Source organism: Cebus imitator, unplaced genomic scaffold (genome assembly GCF_001604975.1).
Source record: "Cebus imitator isolate Cc_AM_T3 unplaced genomic scaffold, Cebus_imitator-1.0 Scaffold8, whole genome shotgun sequence".
Lineage (NCBI taxonomy): Eukaryota > Metazoa > Chordata > Mammalia > Primates > Cebidae > Cebus > Cebus imitator.
In genome coordinates this window covers 10,221,004-10,237,468 of record NW_016107323.1, presented here as the reverse complement: position 1 = coordinate 10,237,468, position 16,465 = coordinate 10,221,004, and the positions used below count along the sequence as shown (strand labels likewise).

The 16,465-nt window shown below is 52.7% G+C and overlaps 2 protein-coding genes across 3 annotated transcripts in view; one reads left to right on the top strand and one right to left on the bottom strand.

The window, feature by feature from the left end:
* Window positions 1-13,709, top strand: part of DDX54 (DEAD-box helicase 54) — a 30,898-nt gene extending 17,189 nt beyond the window's left edge. The window contains exons 12-20 of the mRNA XM_017543190.2: window positions 4,041-4,175; window positions 6,433-6,663; window positions 6,747-6,820; window positions 8,143-8,352; window positions 9,108-9,250; window positions 9,336-9,449; window positions 10,274-10,378; window positions 10,876-10,988; window positions 13,093-13,709. Of these exons, the coding sequence (XP_017398679.1) occupies window positions 4,041-4,175; window positions 6,433-6,663; window positions 6,747-6,820; window positions 8,143-8,352; window positions 9,108-9,250; window positions 9,336-9,449; window positions 10,274-10,378; window positions 10,876-10,988; window positions 13,093-13,325 (1,358 nt within the window). The 3' untranslated portion in view covers window positions 13,326-13,709. The remainder of the gene's footprint in view (window positions 1-4,040; window positions 4,176-6,432; window positions 6,664-6,746; window positions 6,821-8,142; window positions 8,353-9,107; window positions 9,251-9,335; window positions 9,450-10,273; window positions 10,379-10,875; window positions 10,989-13,092) is intronic.
* CFAP73 (cilia and flagella associated protein 73) overlaps window positions 12,940-16,465 on the bottom strand; it is a 9,434-nt gene continuing 5,908 nt past the window's right edge. The window contains exons 6-8 of one of the 2 annotated variants that reach the window (XM_037743754.1): window positions 16,247-16,405; window positions 14,541-14,629; window positions 12,940-13,501 (exon numbers count right to left, since the gene is read on the bottom strand). In XM_037743754.1, the coding sequence (XP_037599682.1) occupies window positions 14,552-14,629; window positions 16,247-16,405 (237 nt within the window). In that variant the 3' untranslated portion in view covers window positions 12,940-13,501; window positions 14,541-14,551. The remainder of the gene's footprint in view (window positions 13,502-14,540; window positions 14,630-16,246; window positions 16,406-16,465) is intronic. The other variant, XM_037743758.1, reaches the window with a different exon arrangement.

Below are 16,465 nucleotides of genomic sequence, written 5' to 3'. Positions count from 1 at the left end.
GTGAAAGAAGAGGCTATTCTTAGCAACACTGCAGTAAGGTTACATTACCAACTCAGGGTATTCTGTATTTTTACAACTCATGCTGTTTTTATATTTGTAGAAGGCCAGAATATTTCAACTTCATTTGGTATAAGAGAGATTATATAGGCTATGAAGAAAAAGAAGCAAGTGGAGAAAAGGCTAGATCCAGATGAAGTATGCAACAAAATAACTGGATTTAGAGGTGATCCATACAGTAACCAAATAGTATTCAAATTAACTGAAGTAATTTATCAATGAAGTGCCACATTTTAACACTTTATGTAATAGTGCCAAAAGAAAAGCTCCAAGGCAAGAGCCAAAGCATATGCCGGATGCACTGCACTTTGGGAAACAATACTTTATCATTGAGCTGTTCCTGCAAGGTAGTACTCAGTGTTCATGGACTCTGTGCAGCAGCTGTTATTCTCGTTTTCCATTGTCTTTTAATAAAATAAGGCTATTTTTTCCTTAGTGCCTCCCAAATATCTTACCTTTACATTTGAATTATAACATTTTAAAATGGTAGAGAAAAAACAGTAATTATAAATGAAGCAAGATGAAACAAATGGCCCCATATTTTAATTTTAAAATGAGGCATATCATTCTAGTAATATAGCAAGAAACCTGTAGCCACTAGACTGTACAGTTCTGAAGCAGGGCAGGGATATGGTGCTGCAATGAAAATGTAGATAATACAAAGACAGCCAGTATTCTAAGAGGTGATATCCTCAACCCCCCTCCCCTGCCCAGACCCAGGGTCCCAGCAGTCAAGTTTGTATGTCCTAGGCAGAATACTGGAGAATCCTTCACTCAAAACAAACAAACAAACAAACAAAAACGAACAGCCCCAGGGAAATGTCCTACATATGTCACGACAGAGACTGCCAAGTGTTACCTGGGAGCCCTCCTCCCCTTCCTGCACAGAAAAAGAAATTTCTCTTGGTTGCTTGGAAGTCTAGCTAAAGATGACACATCAGCACCTATGGTACACCCGAGTGTGGCTATGTGATTAGGGTCTGGTCAATAGGATGTGAGCAAAAGTAATCTATACAGGGAAGACGGAGTGTGGATCTCTCATACCATAGGGCCCCCATGTTATTAATGCACTGCTTACAGGTGAGTGTCCCACATGTAACATAAAAATAAATTTCTACTTTAAGTTCCTGTTATTTTGGTCCTTGTTTCAGCAGCCAAACCCATATCCTAAATGATGCAGACAGAGGAGAGGACAATGGAGAGGTCCCCAACAGAAGAGCCAGTGGGCTCCACAAGCATCCTTTTTTGGATCTCAATAATCTACATACTCCACTGATGCACAAGGAGCATCTAAATGCCATTTGAGGGACTTATTACTGACTATCACTATTTGACATTATAAAGTATATGAATGTAAAATTTAAATAAAATATATTATTTAAATGGTGGGAAAACACATTAAGAATATTTACCATTATCAACAACCTCTGATTTAAGATGTCTATAACCCAAAAGAGGAAAGTGACATTTTATGAGAGCAAAACCCATAAAAACTCAGTGAAGTAACAGAACATATATATGTGTATTATTTTTTGTCGAATTTGATTTACTACTATCACGTTTATAACATTTGATATTTTCAACTATTTTACAAAATCGTTTGATCTTCATACAGTCTCTAAAATGGGGAAGACATTAGGATTCTCCTTTTGCAGAGAGGGACTCATACACATTAAGCGATGTGCGGAAATGATGAGCCAAACTGGTCACTGAGAGTCCAGCATCTTGATTCCTAGGCTTTCATTCTCCTTCTAGCATTCTAGAATAAACTTCTATGATGCTGTCTACAATTGTCTTTACTTTCTCTTACAGCAGGGAGACCACTAAAAGATTAAGTGGTCACCCTGGAGATAGAAAACAGTCAATGAAAAGACACCAATTTCAAGTCTGGAATCCCATCCAGTTTGAGATGACATTTCTCAACACTTAACCAGTAATAGAAAATACGAAGAGAAAAACACCATTTTGGTATAAAATACAATGAGCCACATGGTAGGAAAGAGACAATATACTATCTTTTGCGAAGGCATGCACATTTCTACATTCACTCTTTGTTGCCCACACAGTGGAGGGTGGTAGATTTGCAGGATAAGGGAGGTCACGTCACCCCTTGCTCTAAACCCTGCATTCAGGGAAAACATATCAGCCCCTTTCCTTCAACTCACAGACTTCCAGATTGGTCTGTTCTTTTTCATGGAAACTTTAGATTTTACCAGATGAAGTCTAACAGAAACTGAGCCTATACAGAGTCTCAATGCCTTTCCTTATGAAGCAGCATCCCAGCAGTTTCAAATACCCCAGTGGCTCAAAGAAAGTAAAAATTATGTTTGGTTGTAAGGCAACTTAGCACAGACTTGGAACCAGATTGCACTAGTTTGAATTCCAGTTCTACTGCCAACCTGGGAAATCTTGGTCAAACTTAGCCTCTGAGTCTTAGTTTCCTCATCTGTTAGATGGTAAGAAAAACAGTGCCTGCCTTGTATGACTGCTATGAGGGAGGGCTGAAACAGAGGTGTGAAGTCCACACCACAGAGCCTGACACACGGTGAGCACTGTCAAAGTGTTAGCTATTTTTTATATCTTTATAATATTACTAATCTCTTCACTGTGGGAATAAGGAGCTGTTTTATGGAAAAGGTGATATTTGAAGTAGGCCTTTAAAGGAAAGAAAGAGTTCAACTGGCAATAATTAAGAAGAGGAGGGGGCAAGCAAAAAAGAAATGGAGGATACAGAGTGTTTACAATCTGCTGGAACACAAGGCAGGGGTTAAGACAGTCACACAGAAAGAGGGAGGGAGGAAGGAAGGAGAGGAGAGAGGGGGGAGGGTTGGAGTGAAGGAGGGAGAGAGGGAGGAGGGAGGGTGGGCCTGGAAAATCATTAGGCTGGCCAATTCCATAATAAGAGCTTTCTTGTAAAATTCCCTGTAACTATAAAGCATTATTCTTATGAAGGAATTCAGCACATACTTTCTGAAGTGACTTTATTTATGTTCTTTAATCATGACTGTACTTCTACTAGATATCACCATTAAGTAACAGTATGAAGAGTCATTTATCTTGAAAAGTATTCTTAAAGAAATACATGGTTAAGTTCGAAATGTGAAAATATTTGTATATTTAAATAAATAAGACTAACCAATACATGCTATGAAGGCTCTAGATAAATCTCATGACCTTACATTTGGAGATGGCTCTGTTCTTTCAGACTGTATCTCTTCTTTTCCATTTTCACCTGATTGTGTCATATGGTATGATCTGCCTTCAATGAAAGTAATGTAGTCTTTGTAAGAGCAGAGTGGGCCTGCCAGGATCCCCATGAAGTTACAGTTGTAACTCAAATACTCCAGTAGGCTTGGCATGCGCCTTACAGCTAAATCCATCTGTGAGGAAGTCAGTTCTTCATCCTTCCGAAACATCCCATCATGAATTTCGTAAGCCAAACTAGTGATCTTCTGAGTAATGATCATCATTGGGCCTGAAAAATCTGCAGAATATTGTCCATAGTCAAAGATATAGACTCGAGTAACTTGGCACACTGTGAGGTATCCCAGAGCAAACACAAAGCAGTATTTGTGCATGTTCTCTACTCCTATGATGATCATGATACAGTAGGAAATTCCACTTTGTACAAGAAAATGTAAGGCATACCATCCAAAGCAAAAAAGTGCAAGATAAAGGCCCAAAAGGGTAGCAACTACATGTCTTATAAAAGAGCTAGTTTTGCTTGAATGTAGATAAGTTCGAAACCAAATGGCTGCTAGCAAGGCAAAGAGTTGGCACACTACAAAGTTGACCTGGTCGATGGGGAGCTGCACGGCGTTGCTGAGGGGCTGCAACAGGGTGGAGCCCGTGGTGCTGGTGGTGGCCATGGCCGGGCCTCGGCGCTCCGACAGCCCGCGCCGCTCGCCCGCTCGCGGGTTTCTGTGGAACTTGTGCTGGGGCTGGGTTCTTTGCTTAATTAAGCTTGCGTCTTCTGGCTGCAGGCCGTGTGGCCCGAGCGGGCCGAAGTGGCACGGCCTATTCCTTGGTGGCCCCTGACGAAATCCCCTACCTGCTGGACCTGCATCTGTTCCTGGGCCGCCCCCTCACCCTCGCCCGGCCCCTCAAGGAGCCCTCAGGTGAGTGGAGGCTGGGGTGGGGCTAGAGGTCCCCGTGGAGTTCATGGCGCCCTGTTTTGGCTGTGGGAGGAGGTGGGGCTGGGTTTGACCCCAGGTTGATTGCTTTTATTTTTTTTACTTTTATTTTATTTTATGTTTTTTGAGACAGAGTCTCACTCTGTCACCCAGGCTGGGGTGCAGTGGCGTGATCTCGGCTCACTGCAACCTCCGCCTCCCACGTTCAAGCCATTCTCCTGCTTCAGCATCTTGAGTAGCTGGGATTACAGGTGCCCACCACCACACCTGGCCAAATTTTTTTTGTATTTATAGTAGAAACAGGGTTTCACCATCTTGGCCAGGCTGATTTTGAACACCTGACCTCAAGCGATTCACCCACCTCATTTCACGCCACTGCATTTCAGACTGGGCAAGAGTAAGACCCCATCTCTTTAAAAAAGTAAAAGGAATCAGCCAGGCGCAGTGGCTCAAGCCAAGTGAGGGAGGTGGGAGCACAGCCCCTTCCAGGTGCCAGGCCTGTCACAGCCCCAGGTCCCACCTGGTGACAGGCAGGAGCAGGAGGAAACGGACCTTGCACCCGTGGCCTGCTCAGGGCCAGAGGCAGCACGCAGCCCCGTGAGGGAGGGGAGGAGCCTCCGCCAATGTCCAGGCGGGAACCACCGCCAGTGCCGTTAGCTTTTAGGGAGAGACATCCTGCATTTGTTCCAGAGCTAGCCGGGGCTCAGCAGAGCTCAGCACCTGCCTAATCTGGAGAGATGGGAAGAGGGCAGGCTCCTGACCCAGGGTGGGGCTTAGTTTTTGACCCTGACCCTATGTGCCCCTGGGCAAATCTCTAAACCTCCAGGAGCCTCAGTTTCCTCATCTCTAAAATGGGCTCATCAGTGCCTTTCTTGCAAGATTGGCCAGATGTTGGTAATTGTGGTGGGCCCACGAGGTCCATCACACTCTTCCCTTGGCTTTTGTGTTTTTCTTACATTGTTTTTTTTTTGTTTTTTGAGCCAAGGGCTCACTCTGTCACCCAGGCTGGAGCATACTGGCATGATCACAGCTCACTGCACCCTTGACCACATAGGCTCAAGCAATCCTCACACCTCAGCCTCTTGAGGAGCTGGGAATACAGGCAGGTGCCACCATGCCTGGCTGATTTTTTTATTTTTTGTAGAGATGGGGTCCCACTGTGTTGCCCAGGCTGGTCATGAACTCCTGTGCTCAAGCAATCTTCCCGCCTTACCTTCCAAAGTGCGGGGATTACAGGTGTGAGCCACCGTGCCTGGCTTACTGTTGTGTTTTTTTTCAGTAAAAAGTTAGAACATGATGAAAAAAAGAACACAGGTACTTTCTTCATAGGTTTGGTGTGAGGTAGAGGAGCAGAGCCAGCATCCCCGGCCCCTGCTGTTGCTGTTACTTAGCACCATAAGTGTCGCTGTTGCTACTGTGGACTCTGCCTAGATTCAATCCTGTCCCTGCACTGACTCACTTGACAGTCCTGGTAGTAAGGGAGCCTCATTTTCTCATCTGTGGATGTCGAATGTTCTAATGCTGGAGTCAGCAAAGTTGCTGTTGGTTGTTTTGTTTTTGTCTTTTTCTTTTTTTAAAGAGAGACAAAGTCTTGTTCTGTCGTTCAGGCTGGAGTGCAGTGGCGCTATCATGGCTCACTGCAGCCTGGAGCTCCCAGTCTCAAGAGATCCTCCCGCCTCACCCCCTGCGTAGCTGAGAGACTACAGGTGCACACCACCATGCCCAGCTAGTTTTAGAGTTTTTTGTAGAGATGGAGCCTCACTACATTACTCAGGCTGGTCTCCAATTCCTGGCCTCACGTGATCCTCCTGCCTCAGCCTCCCAAAGCTCTGAGATTACAAGCATGAGCCACCGTGCCTGGCCAACAGAGTTTTTTTTAGAGCCGGGTAGTACATATTCTAGGCCCTGTGGGCCGTGTGATCCAGGGTAGCTCCTCAACCCTGGCCCTGCGGTGCAAGAACAGCTGGAGACCACGAATAAGCGAGCAGTGCAGCCGTGCTCCCGCAGAGCTGTTGACAGAGCAGGCAGCTGGCCGGCCCACTGCGGTCTGTTGACCCCAGTCGGTGTATTCAAGTGTCTGGCTCTCTAGCTCCTGCATAAGTGCCGGTGTTCTTGGCAGTGATTATTTTGTAGCCACTTACCTGTGATTCAGGGGCCAGAGTGAGGCCTGGGAGTGGTGGTCAGGCAGTGGACAGGCGGGCCGGATGGGAAGACCCCTGACAAGGTGCTGTGTGGGGTACAGGTGCGGCCGGTGTGGATGGCATGCTGGGCCGGGTGCCACAGAGCGTGGTGGACGAGGAGGACGGCGGCCTGCAGAGCACCCTGGAGGCGTCGCTGGAGCTACGGGGCCTGGCCCGCGTTGCCGACAACGCCCAGCAGCAGTACGTGCGCTCCCGGCCGGCACCCTCGCCCGAGTCCATCAAGAGGGCCAAGGAGCTGGACCTTGCAGGGCTGGGCCTGCACCCCCTGTTCAGTGAGTCCTTCTGCAGGCCAGGGGGTGGCGGGTGGGCCTGCTGACCCCACCCACAGCCTCATACCTCACTGCTTCCCCACCAGGTTCACGCTTCGCAGAGGAGGAGCTGCAGCGGCTGAGGCTGGTGGACAGCATCAAGAACTACCGCTCCCGGGCGGTGAGTGCAGCCGGGCAGAGACCTTGCTCTGAGTCCTGGCTCAGTGAAGTGCAGAGACGGGTGGTCATGGCCTGGGGTCACAACAGTGACAATGGTGGCGCCAGGATGCAGGCTGCCTTCCTAACCCCCAGCATGCCGCCAGCAGGGCTTTTCATCTGAGCTTATAGTGCTTTAACCTGCAGCCTTGGCTCTGACAGCCTCCCTTGAGATGCCCCTTGTCCTGGAACCATCCCTGCTGGCCCACAGTGGTCCCATGGGGCAGCCCTTGCTTAGCACTTACAGATGGCTCATGGGGGAAGTGGCATGGCCCCTGTCTGTTAGAGGCCTGAAGAGCTGGCTTTCCTGAGCTTCCTTACCTCCTTCCCAACCCTTGACTCCCATCAGGCACCCCATCTTGTACATACGGAAGGGGGTGCACAAAAGCCAGGAAGACCTACTCAGGGGTGAGTAAGCCTGCCAGCCAACTAGCATCAGAAGAGGAGCTGGAGAGGGTGTCATGGTTAAGAGCACTGGCTTTGAAGTCAAATGGACTTGTGTTGACAAGCTATGGTTTTTCCTAGCGTATGACCATGGGCTGGTTACTCACCCTCTTTAGGTCTTTTTTTGTTTTTGAAATAGGGCCTTGCTTGTCACCCAGGCTGGAATGCAGTGGTGCAATCATGGCTTACTGCAGCCTTGACCTGCTGGGCTCAAGTGATCCTTCTGCCTCAGCCTCCTGAGTAGCTGCGACGACAGTTGCATGCTACCACACCTGGCTAATTTTTGTATTTTTTGTAGAGATGAGGTTACGCCATGTTGCTTAAGCTGGTCTGTAACTCCTGGGCTCAGGCAATCCTCCTGCCTTAGCCTCCCAAAGTGCTGGGATTATAAGTGTGAGCCACGGTGCCTAGCCTGGGTCTTTCTTTGTGTTTTTGTTTTTGTTTTGTTTCGTTTTTGAGATAGAGTCTTGTTCTGTTGCCCAGGCTGGGGTGTAGTGGTGCAATCTTGGATCACTGCAACCTCTGCCTCCTGGGTTCAAGTGATTCTCCTGCCTTAGCCTCCCAAGTAGCTGGGACTACAGGCCACCGCCACCACACATGGCTAATTTTTGTATTTTTAGTAGAGATGGGATTTCACCGTGTTGGCCAGGCTGGTCTCAAACTCCTGACCTCAAGTGATCCACTGTGCCTGGCCTGGGTCTGTCTGTCTAATTATAAAGTATGAATAATTAAAGTGCCCACCTTGGACAGTGGGGAAGAGCGCCCACAGGGAGCCCACCAAGTGGGAAGGGTGGGTTAGGGGGTAGGAGGCTAGTGGGCAAAGGACTGGGTATTCCTCCACAGACCATCTTTGAGATCAACGCCTCCAGCCGAGACCTGTGCAGCCAGGTGATGCGCGCCAAGCGGCAGAAGGACCGCAAAGCCATTGCCCGCTTCCAGCAGGGACAGCAGGGACGGCAGGAGCATGAGGAGGGCCCTGTAGGCCCAGCCCTGAGTCGTCCAGCACTGCAGGAGAAGCAGCCTGAGGAGGAGGAGGCAGGAGAGAGTGTGGAGGTACAGGCCCCACCCTGGGGACCCTGGACCTGGGGTACGGCTAAGTCCCAGCAGCCCATGGGGCTGTCCCCGGCACTTTGAGCTGTGGAGGGAGGGTGGAGGCAGTCAGCTTTGCACCTGCAGGGTCAGGGCATGGTTCTTGTCCACCATCCCTCGTTTAAAACTGTGGGGCCAGATCTTTAGCCTGAGGAGCTGTGTACGACATGACACTCTCAGTGGGGTCTGGGATGTCACCAGCCACCAAATACATCAGGGCTTCTGCAGCGAGACGTGCGGATTTCCACTCAGAGGGAGGACCATGATGTGTCCCGTTCACCTGGTTGGTGGGTCCTGGGCCTGCGTGTCCCCCAGGATGTCCCTCTCTCATGTTTTGTTTGGACAGAGGGTTCGGTAGCCAAGAAGAGCGGTTGGGTCCATGTTCAGAGCAGGCCAGGTGCAAAGAGGGGCAGGGCCGGCTGTCGCATGGCCTGGGGTGCAGAGCGGGAATGGGGAGCTGGGTCTCCCCCACCAGCACTCTCCTCCTCATGCAGCTGTCCTGCCTCTGCCAGTCCCTGAGGCAGGGGTTGTGCTCTGTGTGCAGATGAGGAAACTGAGGGTCCCACAGGAGACACTGTCACCCAGCTAAGAAATGGCAGAGTGAAGCTTTTCAAGTCCCTGGGAAACCACTGGCCCCTCACTGTGTCCGGGCTGGTGGGTGGGGAGGCCGGGGGGCTCCCCAGGGGGCTGCAGGCGTGACTCAGTCCACACTCTGCCAGGATGTCTTCTCAGAGGTCTTGGGCCGGAAGCGGCCGAGGTCGGGACCCGACAGGGGAGCCAAGAGGCAGAGGGAGGCGGCCCGGCAGCGGGACCAGGAATTCTACATCCCCTACCGGCCCAAGGACTTTGACAGCGAGCGGGGGTGAGTGGCTGGCTGGGTCCTGGGTGGAGCAGGCAGGTCCGCTGGGTCCCATACCCCAATTGTGTCTCCCTCTCTCCCTCTGCAGCCTGAGTGTCGGCGGGGAAGCGGGAGCCTTCGAGCAGCAGGCAGCTGGTGCTGTCCTGGACCTGATGGGGGATGAAGCCCAGAATCTCACAAGGGGCCGCCAGCAGCTCAAGTGGTGAGTGATGGAGTGAGCACCCCTCCATGCCCAGGGTGAGTGAGCAGGTGAGCTGCCCCTCCCTCCATGCCCCAGGTGAGTGATGGAGTGAGCACCCCTCCATGCCCAGGGTGAGTGAGCGGGTGAGCTGCCCCTCCCTCCATGCCCCAGGTGAGTGATGGAGTGAGCCTCCCCTCCCTCCTTGCTCAGGGCCAGTGAGGAGTGAGCCACTGCCCCTCCCTCCATGCCCAGGGTGAGTGAGGAGTGAGCCCCACCTCCATGCCACCAGGCAGGGTGAGCTCCCTGATGTCCTCACTCCCATCTGATCTTGCACAACTGGGATTATGACCTGGCTGTACCCATGTGACCACTCACAGTAGGTGTGATGGTCTCTGGCTGTCCTGTCCCCTTGATTTGATTGCACACCACAGGGATCTTGATACCCCATCTGTCCTTTTTGCTGGCAAATCTTTCTAGACAGGGCTTAGGACCCATTTGTTCAGGAGGACTCTAATGTCTAGAGAATGGACGAGTCTCAACCCAGGGTCACAGCCGGGAAGGGGCAGGTGATTAAAGCCTCCAGGGGGCTCTTGTCCCTGAGCCAGGCCCAAGTGCTGGCGCCAGTCCTCTGACCGCCACACTCCCTTTTGAGACCTGGACTGCCAGGGAGAGGTGAGGAGGGATAGGGAACCAAAGCTGCCTTTATTGAGCACCAACTGCATGCCAGACATGGCTGCACTGCTGTCCTTTAATGCTGCAACAACCCGATGAGAAGGTCGGGGAGCGGGCGCCCGCACTCCAGGTGTCTCCCTCCACGGCAGCCCTCCCAACTCCCTCTCCTGCAGGGACCGTAAGAAGAAGCGATTTGTGGGACAGTCAGGACAGGAAGACAAGAAGAAGATTAAGACAGAGAGCGGCCGCTACATCAGCAGCTCCTACAAGAGAGACCTGTATCCAGAGGGGCGTGGCCATGGAGGGGCGGGGCTGAGCCGCTTCAGCAGCAGCATCTCCAATAAGTGGGACCCGTGTGCTGGGGGCGGGGCCGAGCAGCTTCAGCAGCAACATCTACAATGAGTGGGACCTGTGTGCTGGGGGCGGGGCCGAGTAACTTCGGCAGCAACATCTACGATAAGTGGGACCTGTGTGCTGGGGGCGGGGCCGAGTAGCTTCAGCAGCAACATCTCCAATAAATGGGACCTGTGTGTTAGGGGCGGGGCCGAGCAGCTTCAGCAGCAGCATCTCCAATAAATGGGACCTGTGTGTTAGGGGCGGGGCCAAGCAGCTTCAGCAGCAACATCTACAATGAGTGGGACCTGTGTGCTGGGGGCGGGGCCGAGCAGCTTCAGCGGCGGTTGGGATAACGGACCTGTGTCTGCTGAGGCGGTGTGGGGTGGAGCCTGCTCCCATCCCAGGGGCTTCACGCAGCTTCCTTAACGAGGCTTCCCAGCTATCAGAAGTGGAAGCAGAAACAGAAAATTGATGATCGTGACTCGGACGAGGAAGGGGCATCTGACCGGCGAGGCCCAGAGCGAAGAGGTGGGAAGCGAGGCCGTGGCCAAGGTGAGAGAGCCAATGTGGGGAGTGTGGGTGCACAGGTAGGCAGGGCACGTGTGGTCGGATTAGGGTAACACTGAGGCACAGGTGCAGGGGTTACTGCAGAGCCCCAGAGCTGGGTGCGTTGGGGTACACTGCCAAAACCCTGGGTCCCCCCATGATCCCCCACCCCACCCCCACAGATTCCCCTTTCTGCTGTCCCGGCCTCTGATGGTCACGAGCACCGCCTCGCAGGCGCTGGAAAGTACCGTGTCCCTCAGACACATTATCCCCAACCCCTTCCACTTCGCAGATGAAGCCATGGGGGTAATTTCTGTTAGATGCCCTGTTCACCTAATTCACCTCGTTGTCTAGAAACCTAGAGAACTCGGGAGGTGGAACCTGTGCGAATGCTGCTATGTGGGCCTTTTTCACCTGCAAAAATAGCATTTGCATGTGGTTCGACCTGACAAAGTGAGCATGAATTGATTCCCTGTGGCATCCTCGGGAGTGACGTTCTTTTTATCAGTGTTGTGGGGAAGTTCATGTCACCAAAGATGCAGTCAGAGGCAGCTTTGGTTCTGGGAGGAGGCAATGACGGAAGATGTTGAGGAAGGTGCTGTCTTGAAATGTGGGTTGGCAAGTGGTACATTTGGTCATCTGAGGACTTGGACCTCTTTGATCTGGCCTGGGTCCCTCAGCCAGTAACAGGCTAAGATGGATTTGAAGTTGGCTCTGTCTGCCAGAGCCTGTGCTTAAGGGCTGCTGTCAGGGAGGGGCTCCCACTTGCTGGGTGTGGACAGGTCACACATGACCTGGGAGGCAAGGTGACTGCGAATACCCACTTGACAGGCCAGGAAACAGGTGCTTTATGGGGGCTGTGACTGAACCTGGGTCACCCAGCTGCCCAAGCCTCCCACCTGCAGCCTTCCCTGGGGAGAAGGGAGTTTGGGACCATGTCCTGGGTCTCTCAGATTGCCTTTGCCCCTGCTTGTGTCACTCCACTCCCCGGGGCTGGTCACCGCCTCCTCTGGGTGTCTCTGAACCTGCATGCATTCGCCTGGGCCTCTTCTCTGTGGCTTCTCCCCCTCCAGCTCTCCCATCTGTGGGAATGTCTCCTTGTCAGCGTGGCTGGGTGGGGACCACCCACACCTCACTTCTCAGCCTGTTTTTACCTGGGTGAAACAGCAGCTTCTGCTGCAAGCAGTGCCACGCAGTGGGCGGGCAGGGCCTGGGGAGGTGGGAGCGACAGCGACCTCTGGGCTTTGGGAGAAAGCAGCTGTTCTTCCCTGCACTGTGTCCTCGTTGGAGGTGATAGGTCCTGCGAGGCACCCTGGCTCCAATGGAGACAGCTGGGACCACCCCAGTGGTCATCCCTCCAGGAGCCCTGGAGAGGCTGCTATTGTGAATGGGGAGGAGGAGGAAGACACAGGGCTTAGTGGGAGCCAGGGAGGGTGGTGCTTGCCTCCCGGAGAACTAGAAGAATGGACTACCTGGGGCTGGGGCAGGGCTGCTGACCTCCACTGCTGCTGCTTTGCTGTGTGACCTCAGACAAGTCCCTTTCCCTCTCTGGCCGCCTCTGATTCCTCTCCCGCCTAAAGGAAGGTTCATCTACACCCTTTTTGCATCTAACAAGCCTAGAGCATGCTGTCCATGGAGACAGAGGCTGAGGTCTGTCTTGGTTACTATGGGGGCCTCAGAGCCCAGCGTGTAGTAGGTGTGCTGTGGAAACAGACACGCCTGGATTGGAGAATTCTCAGCAGTAACAGTCATGCCCAGAAGGCTCTCACCGTGGGCCAGGCCTTGTTCTGAGCACTTTATACCATTTATTTTTCACCCATGAGGGAGATGCTGTGATTTTTCATTCACAGATGGGGAAACTGAGGCGTGGAGACACTAACTGACTTGCCCAAGGTCTAAGAGGTTACAGCTGGGATTTGAACCCCGCGGTTCTGGCCCTGTGCTATTGAGCACTCCGTGGGGCTCCCTAAAGCTTTGTTAGCCACCTACTGGGCCACAGCAATAAGCACAGAACAGGATTGGGGCCGGGAAGGAGTCTGCGAGCTTCTGGGAGGAGGGGATCTTGGGAGTGATCCCACCACCTGAGCTCCCTGAATCCCTGTCCCAGCAGGTGCATCCCAGCCCCGTGCCCCAGGCACCCCTGCAGGCCGTGTCCGCCCGGAACTCAAGACCAAGCAGCAGATCCTGAAGCAGCGGCGCCGGGCCCAGAAGCTGCGCTTCCTGCAGCGTGGTGGCCTCAAGCAGCTCTCCGCTCGCAACCGCCGCCGTGCCCAGGAGCTGCAGCAGGGTGCCTTCGGCCGGGGTGCCCGCTCCAAGAAGGGCAAGATGCGAAAGAGGATGTGAGGACCAGGACCGAGCCCCGTGGTTCCTTGGTTGGCCTTAGAGTGGACATCAGCAGACGTTCCTGTGCACCACTGCGTGCCTGGCCTTGTGCCGGGCACTGGGGGTACTCCCTGCAGGAGCCATCATCCCTGAAAAGGAGCGCTGTATGGCCACAGAAGGGCAGCAGCTACGTCAGCCTAAGACAGAGACATTTGAGCAGGGCCTTGAAGCATGTGTAGGAGTTCGCCAGCAAAGCCAGGCAGGCCAAGACCTGAGTTGGCAACTCAGCTGCTGCTGCTTCCATGTGTTCTGGCTTCAGAGGTCATGGCTGCACCGGTCAGAGCCCTGAGTGCCTCAGGCTTTGGTGATGGCATTTTTAATGTAATAAATCTTTACTGAGTACTGCTGGTGGGCCAGAGTGTGATCTACTTGGGGAGTTGGAATGGAGAGACCTGGGTACTAAAATCCCAACTAATGTGGCAGAGGAGGAATTGAGAGCATATCCAGGGCCTCCCAAGGTGGGGTTCTGCGGCTGTGTCCATTTGGCAATGAGGAAAGTGAGGCTCAGAGCACAAGCCAGGTGCCAGAGGTGGGAGTTTGTCCCCCTTCCTCCCACCTGCTTCCTTGCAGCTGGAATGGGCTGCGGGAGGGGAACAGGATGCACAGCCTGGAGGCAAGGGCATGCTGCTCCCCTCTGGCTATGAAGAGGTTAACTCAGGCCCTCCACACCTGGAGGTCAGAACCTGGCCTGCCCTCTCACCTCCCACCCCATTCAAGGTTCTGAGAAGGTCAAGGGCGGCCCCACGTGCTAGATTCTCAGGCTGGGCCCCTCAGCTGGCAGAGTACACAGTGGAGAGGTCTTCGTGAGCTCTTATCTAGCATGGACCCTGTTCTGAGACCTGACAAAGAGCCTTTTTCATGCCCCCGCCACCTTGGGAGGGAGGGCCTGGTCTGGTCTCATTTTAGAGACAATTGCCCCACACATAGCCCATTGACCCCCCCATCACCTCCTCATCAGGGCCTGAATTTATTGAGTGCTTGCTGTGTGGACCTGCATTTATTGAATACTTGTTATGTGCCTCTCATGGCAGGCCCACAGCACTCTGAACAGGCACAGCCCTCCCATCTTCCCAATGAGGAAACAGATTCAGGAAGAACCACCCTGTCCCACCCCATCGGAAATGCGGCGCCCTCCTATCCTGGGGTCTCTCGGGGGTCCCCTCTCCCGCTGCTCACCTGGGTCTGGGCTAGGAGGCAGGGGCTGCAGGCTCAGTCTGACCCAGGCCTGCCAGCATGGCGGAGAGGTCTTGCATGAACAGCTTCACCTGGGGGACCCCAACACGAAGTCACACTTCAGCCCAAAAGCCACTGTCCAGCCCCTACCCCTCAACATGTGGGGAGGCCGAAAGGCAGGGTGGGGACTGGAGACCCCCTCACTGAAAGAATAGCAATGATGGTGGTTCCCAGAGGCAGTGACAGATCCTAAACTGTTCTGGGTTTTAAAAGCCTCAGGCCAGCCTTCCCAATTGCCACATGAGCAGACACCTCAGCTTCCTAGCTGCTGTCACCTGCACCATCCAATTAGTATTTTCATTTACATCAGTCAGCTTTATTTTCTTTTAATTGGATCAGTCGTATTCATTGGTTTGTGACTTACTCTCATCTTCTCCATGGGTGACCCTCCTTTATTTTGTTTAATTCTTTATGGATATCAACTTAATAAACGCCACGGATCCATTGTGAAAACTAGAACTTGAGGGTGAACATACAGCTATCTGTGGGCTCCCCCTCATATTTATCACCCTATCAACAGAAGGAAATTGTTTCTCCAAAAATGGAAAGAAGTAGTTACCCCTTGTCATAACTAGGGGGTACTTGAAAATAATGAAAATGCAGTGGACAAATGAAGCTGTTACTGAATTCCAGCAGCCGCAGAGCAGTGTGAGTCCCGGCCGAGGCCGGGGAGTGTTAGGGGAGGTGGGAAAAAGCACAGCGTCCCTCCAGGGAGCCTTTCTCCTTGACAGGGGCAGAGTTGATTTTGAAAAGAGATGGTCTGGTCCTAGTGCAGTGGTGTTTACAACTAATTAATTACAACCAGTTACTGATTTTGTTCCTTGTTAATGTCCAGCTACTTCAGTTGGACTGAAAGAAAAGGGACTGGCCAGGCGCAGTGGCTCACGCCTGTAATCCCAGCAGTTTGGGAGGCCGAAGCGAGTGGATCACGAGGTCAGGAGATAGCGTCCATCCTGGCTAACACAGTGAAACCCTGTCTCTACTAAAAATACAAAAAATTAGGTGGGCGTGGAGGCGTGTGCCTGTAAAATCCCGGCTACTCAGGAGGCTGAGGCAGGAGAACAGTTGAACCTGGGAGGCAGAGGTTGCAGTGAGCCGAGATGGTGTCACTGCACTCCAGCCTGGGTGACAGAGCGAGACTCCGTCTCAAAAACAGAAAAAAACCCTATGTCATATTCTGTACTGCACAACTCAGCCTCACCCTCCCCTCACCCTCCCTGGGGAAGCTGAGGTTCTCTGCACAGGGAGGAGGGAGCCAGAAGGCCAGAGATTAAAGAGTGAGTCTGGACCTGCTGGTTTGTTCAGGTGTTACCACATGTGTGGGCTGTTGGATCCTGGGAGAAAAGATGGAGCCAGTACAAACCCTGGCCTTCCTAGTAGAGGAAGCGCACTGAGACGCAGAGAAGGGCATGGTTTTCTTCTGGCCACACAGCCAATCACTGTCAGAGCAAAGATGCACCCAGGAATCCATCCTAGGCTGGGTGCCTGCGCAGCGATCCAGCCCACGGCCCTGGGGAAAGGACTCTGACCTCTTAAGAGGGCCATGCTTAACCCAGAAAAGGTGTCACTAACTGTGGGGTTTTAGGTACCTGATTTTTCCAAAGAGGGATAGCTTGGGGGCTGGAGGTGCCATACAGAGGGGGCCTTACCTGCTCTAGCTGCCCCTCTGTGTCCTCAATGTCCAGTGCAGGCGGCTGCCCCTGATGCTGGCACACTAGCTGGAACAGGTTGAGTACGGCCATCCTGCTGCGCCCCAGGAGCAGAGTCTTCTCCGCTGCTGTGTCCTGAATCTGAATCCACTTGGATTCCTGGAGAACACCCACCCGGCTCCCAATTAAGGCAACTGGCCTGCCCGAGGCAGGCTGCCC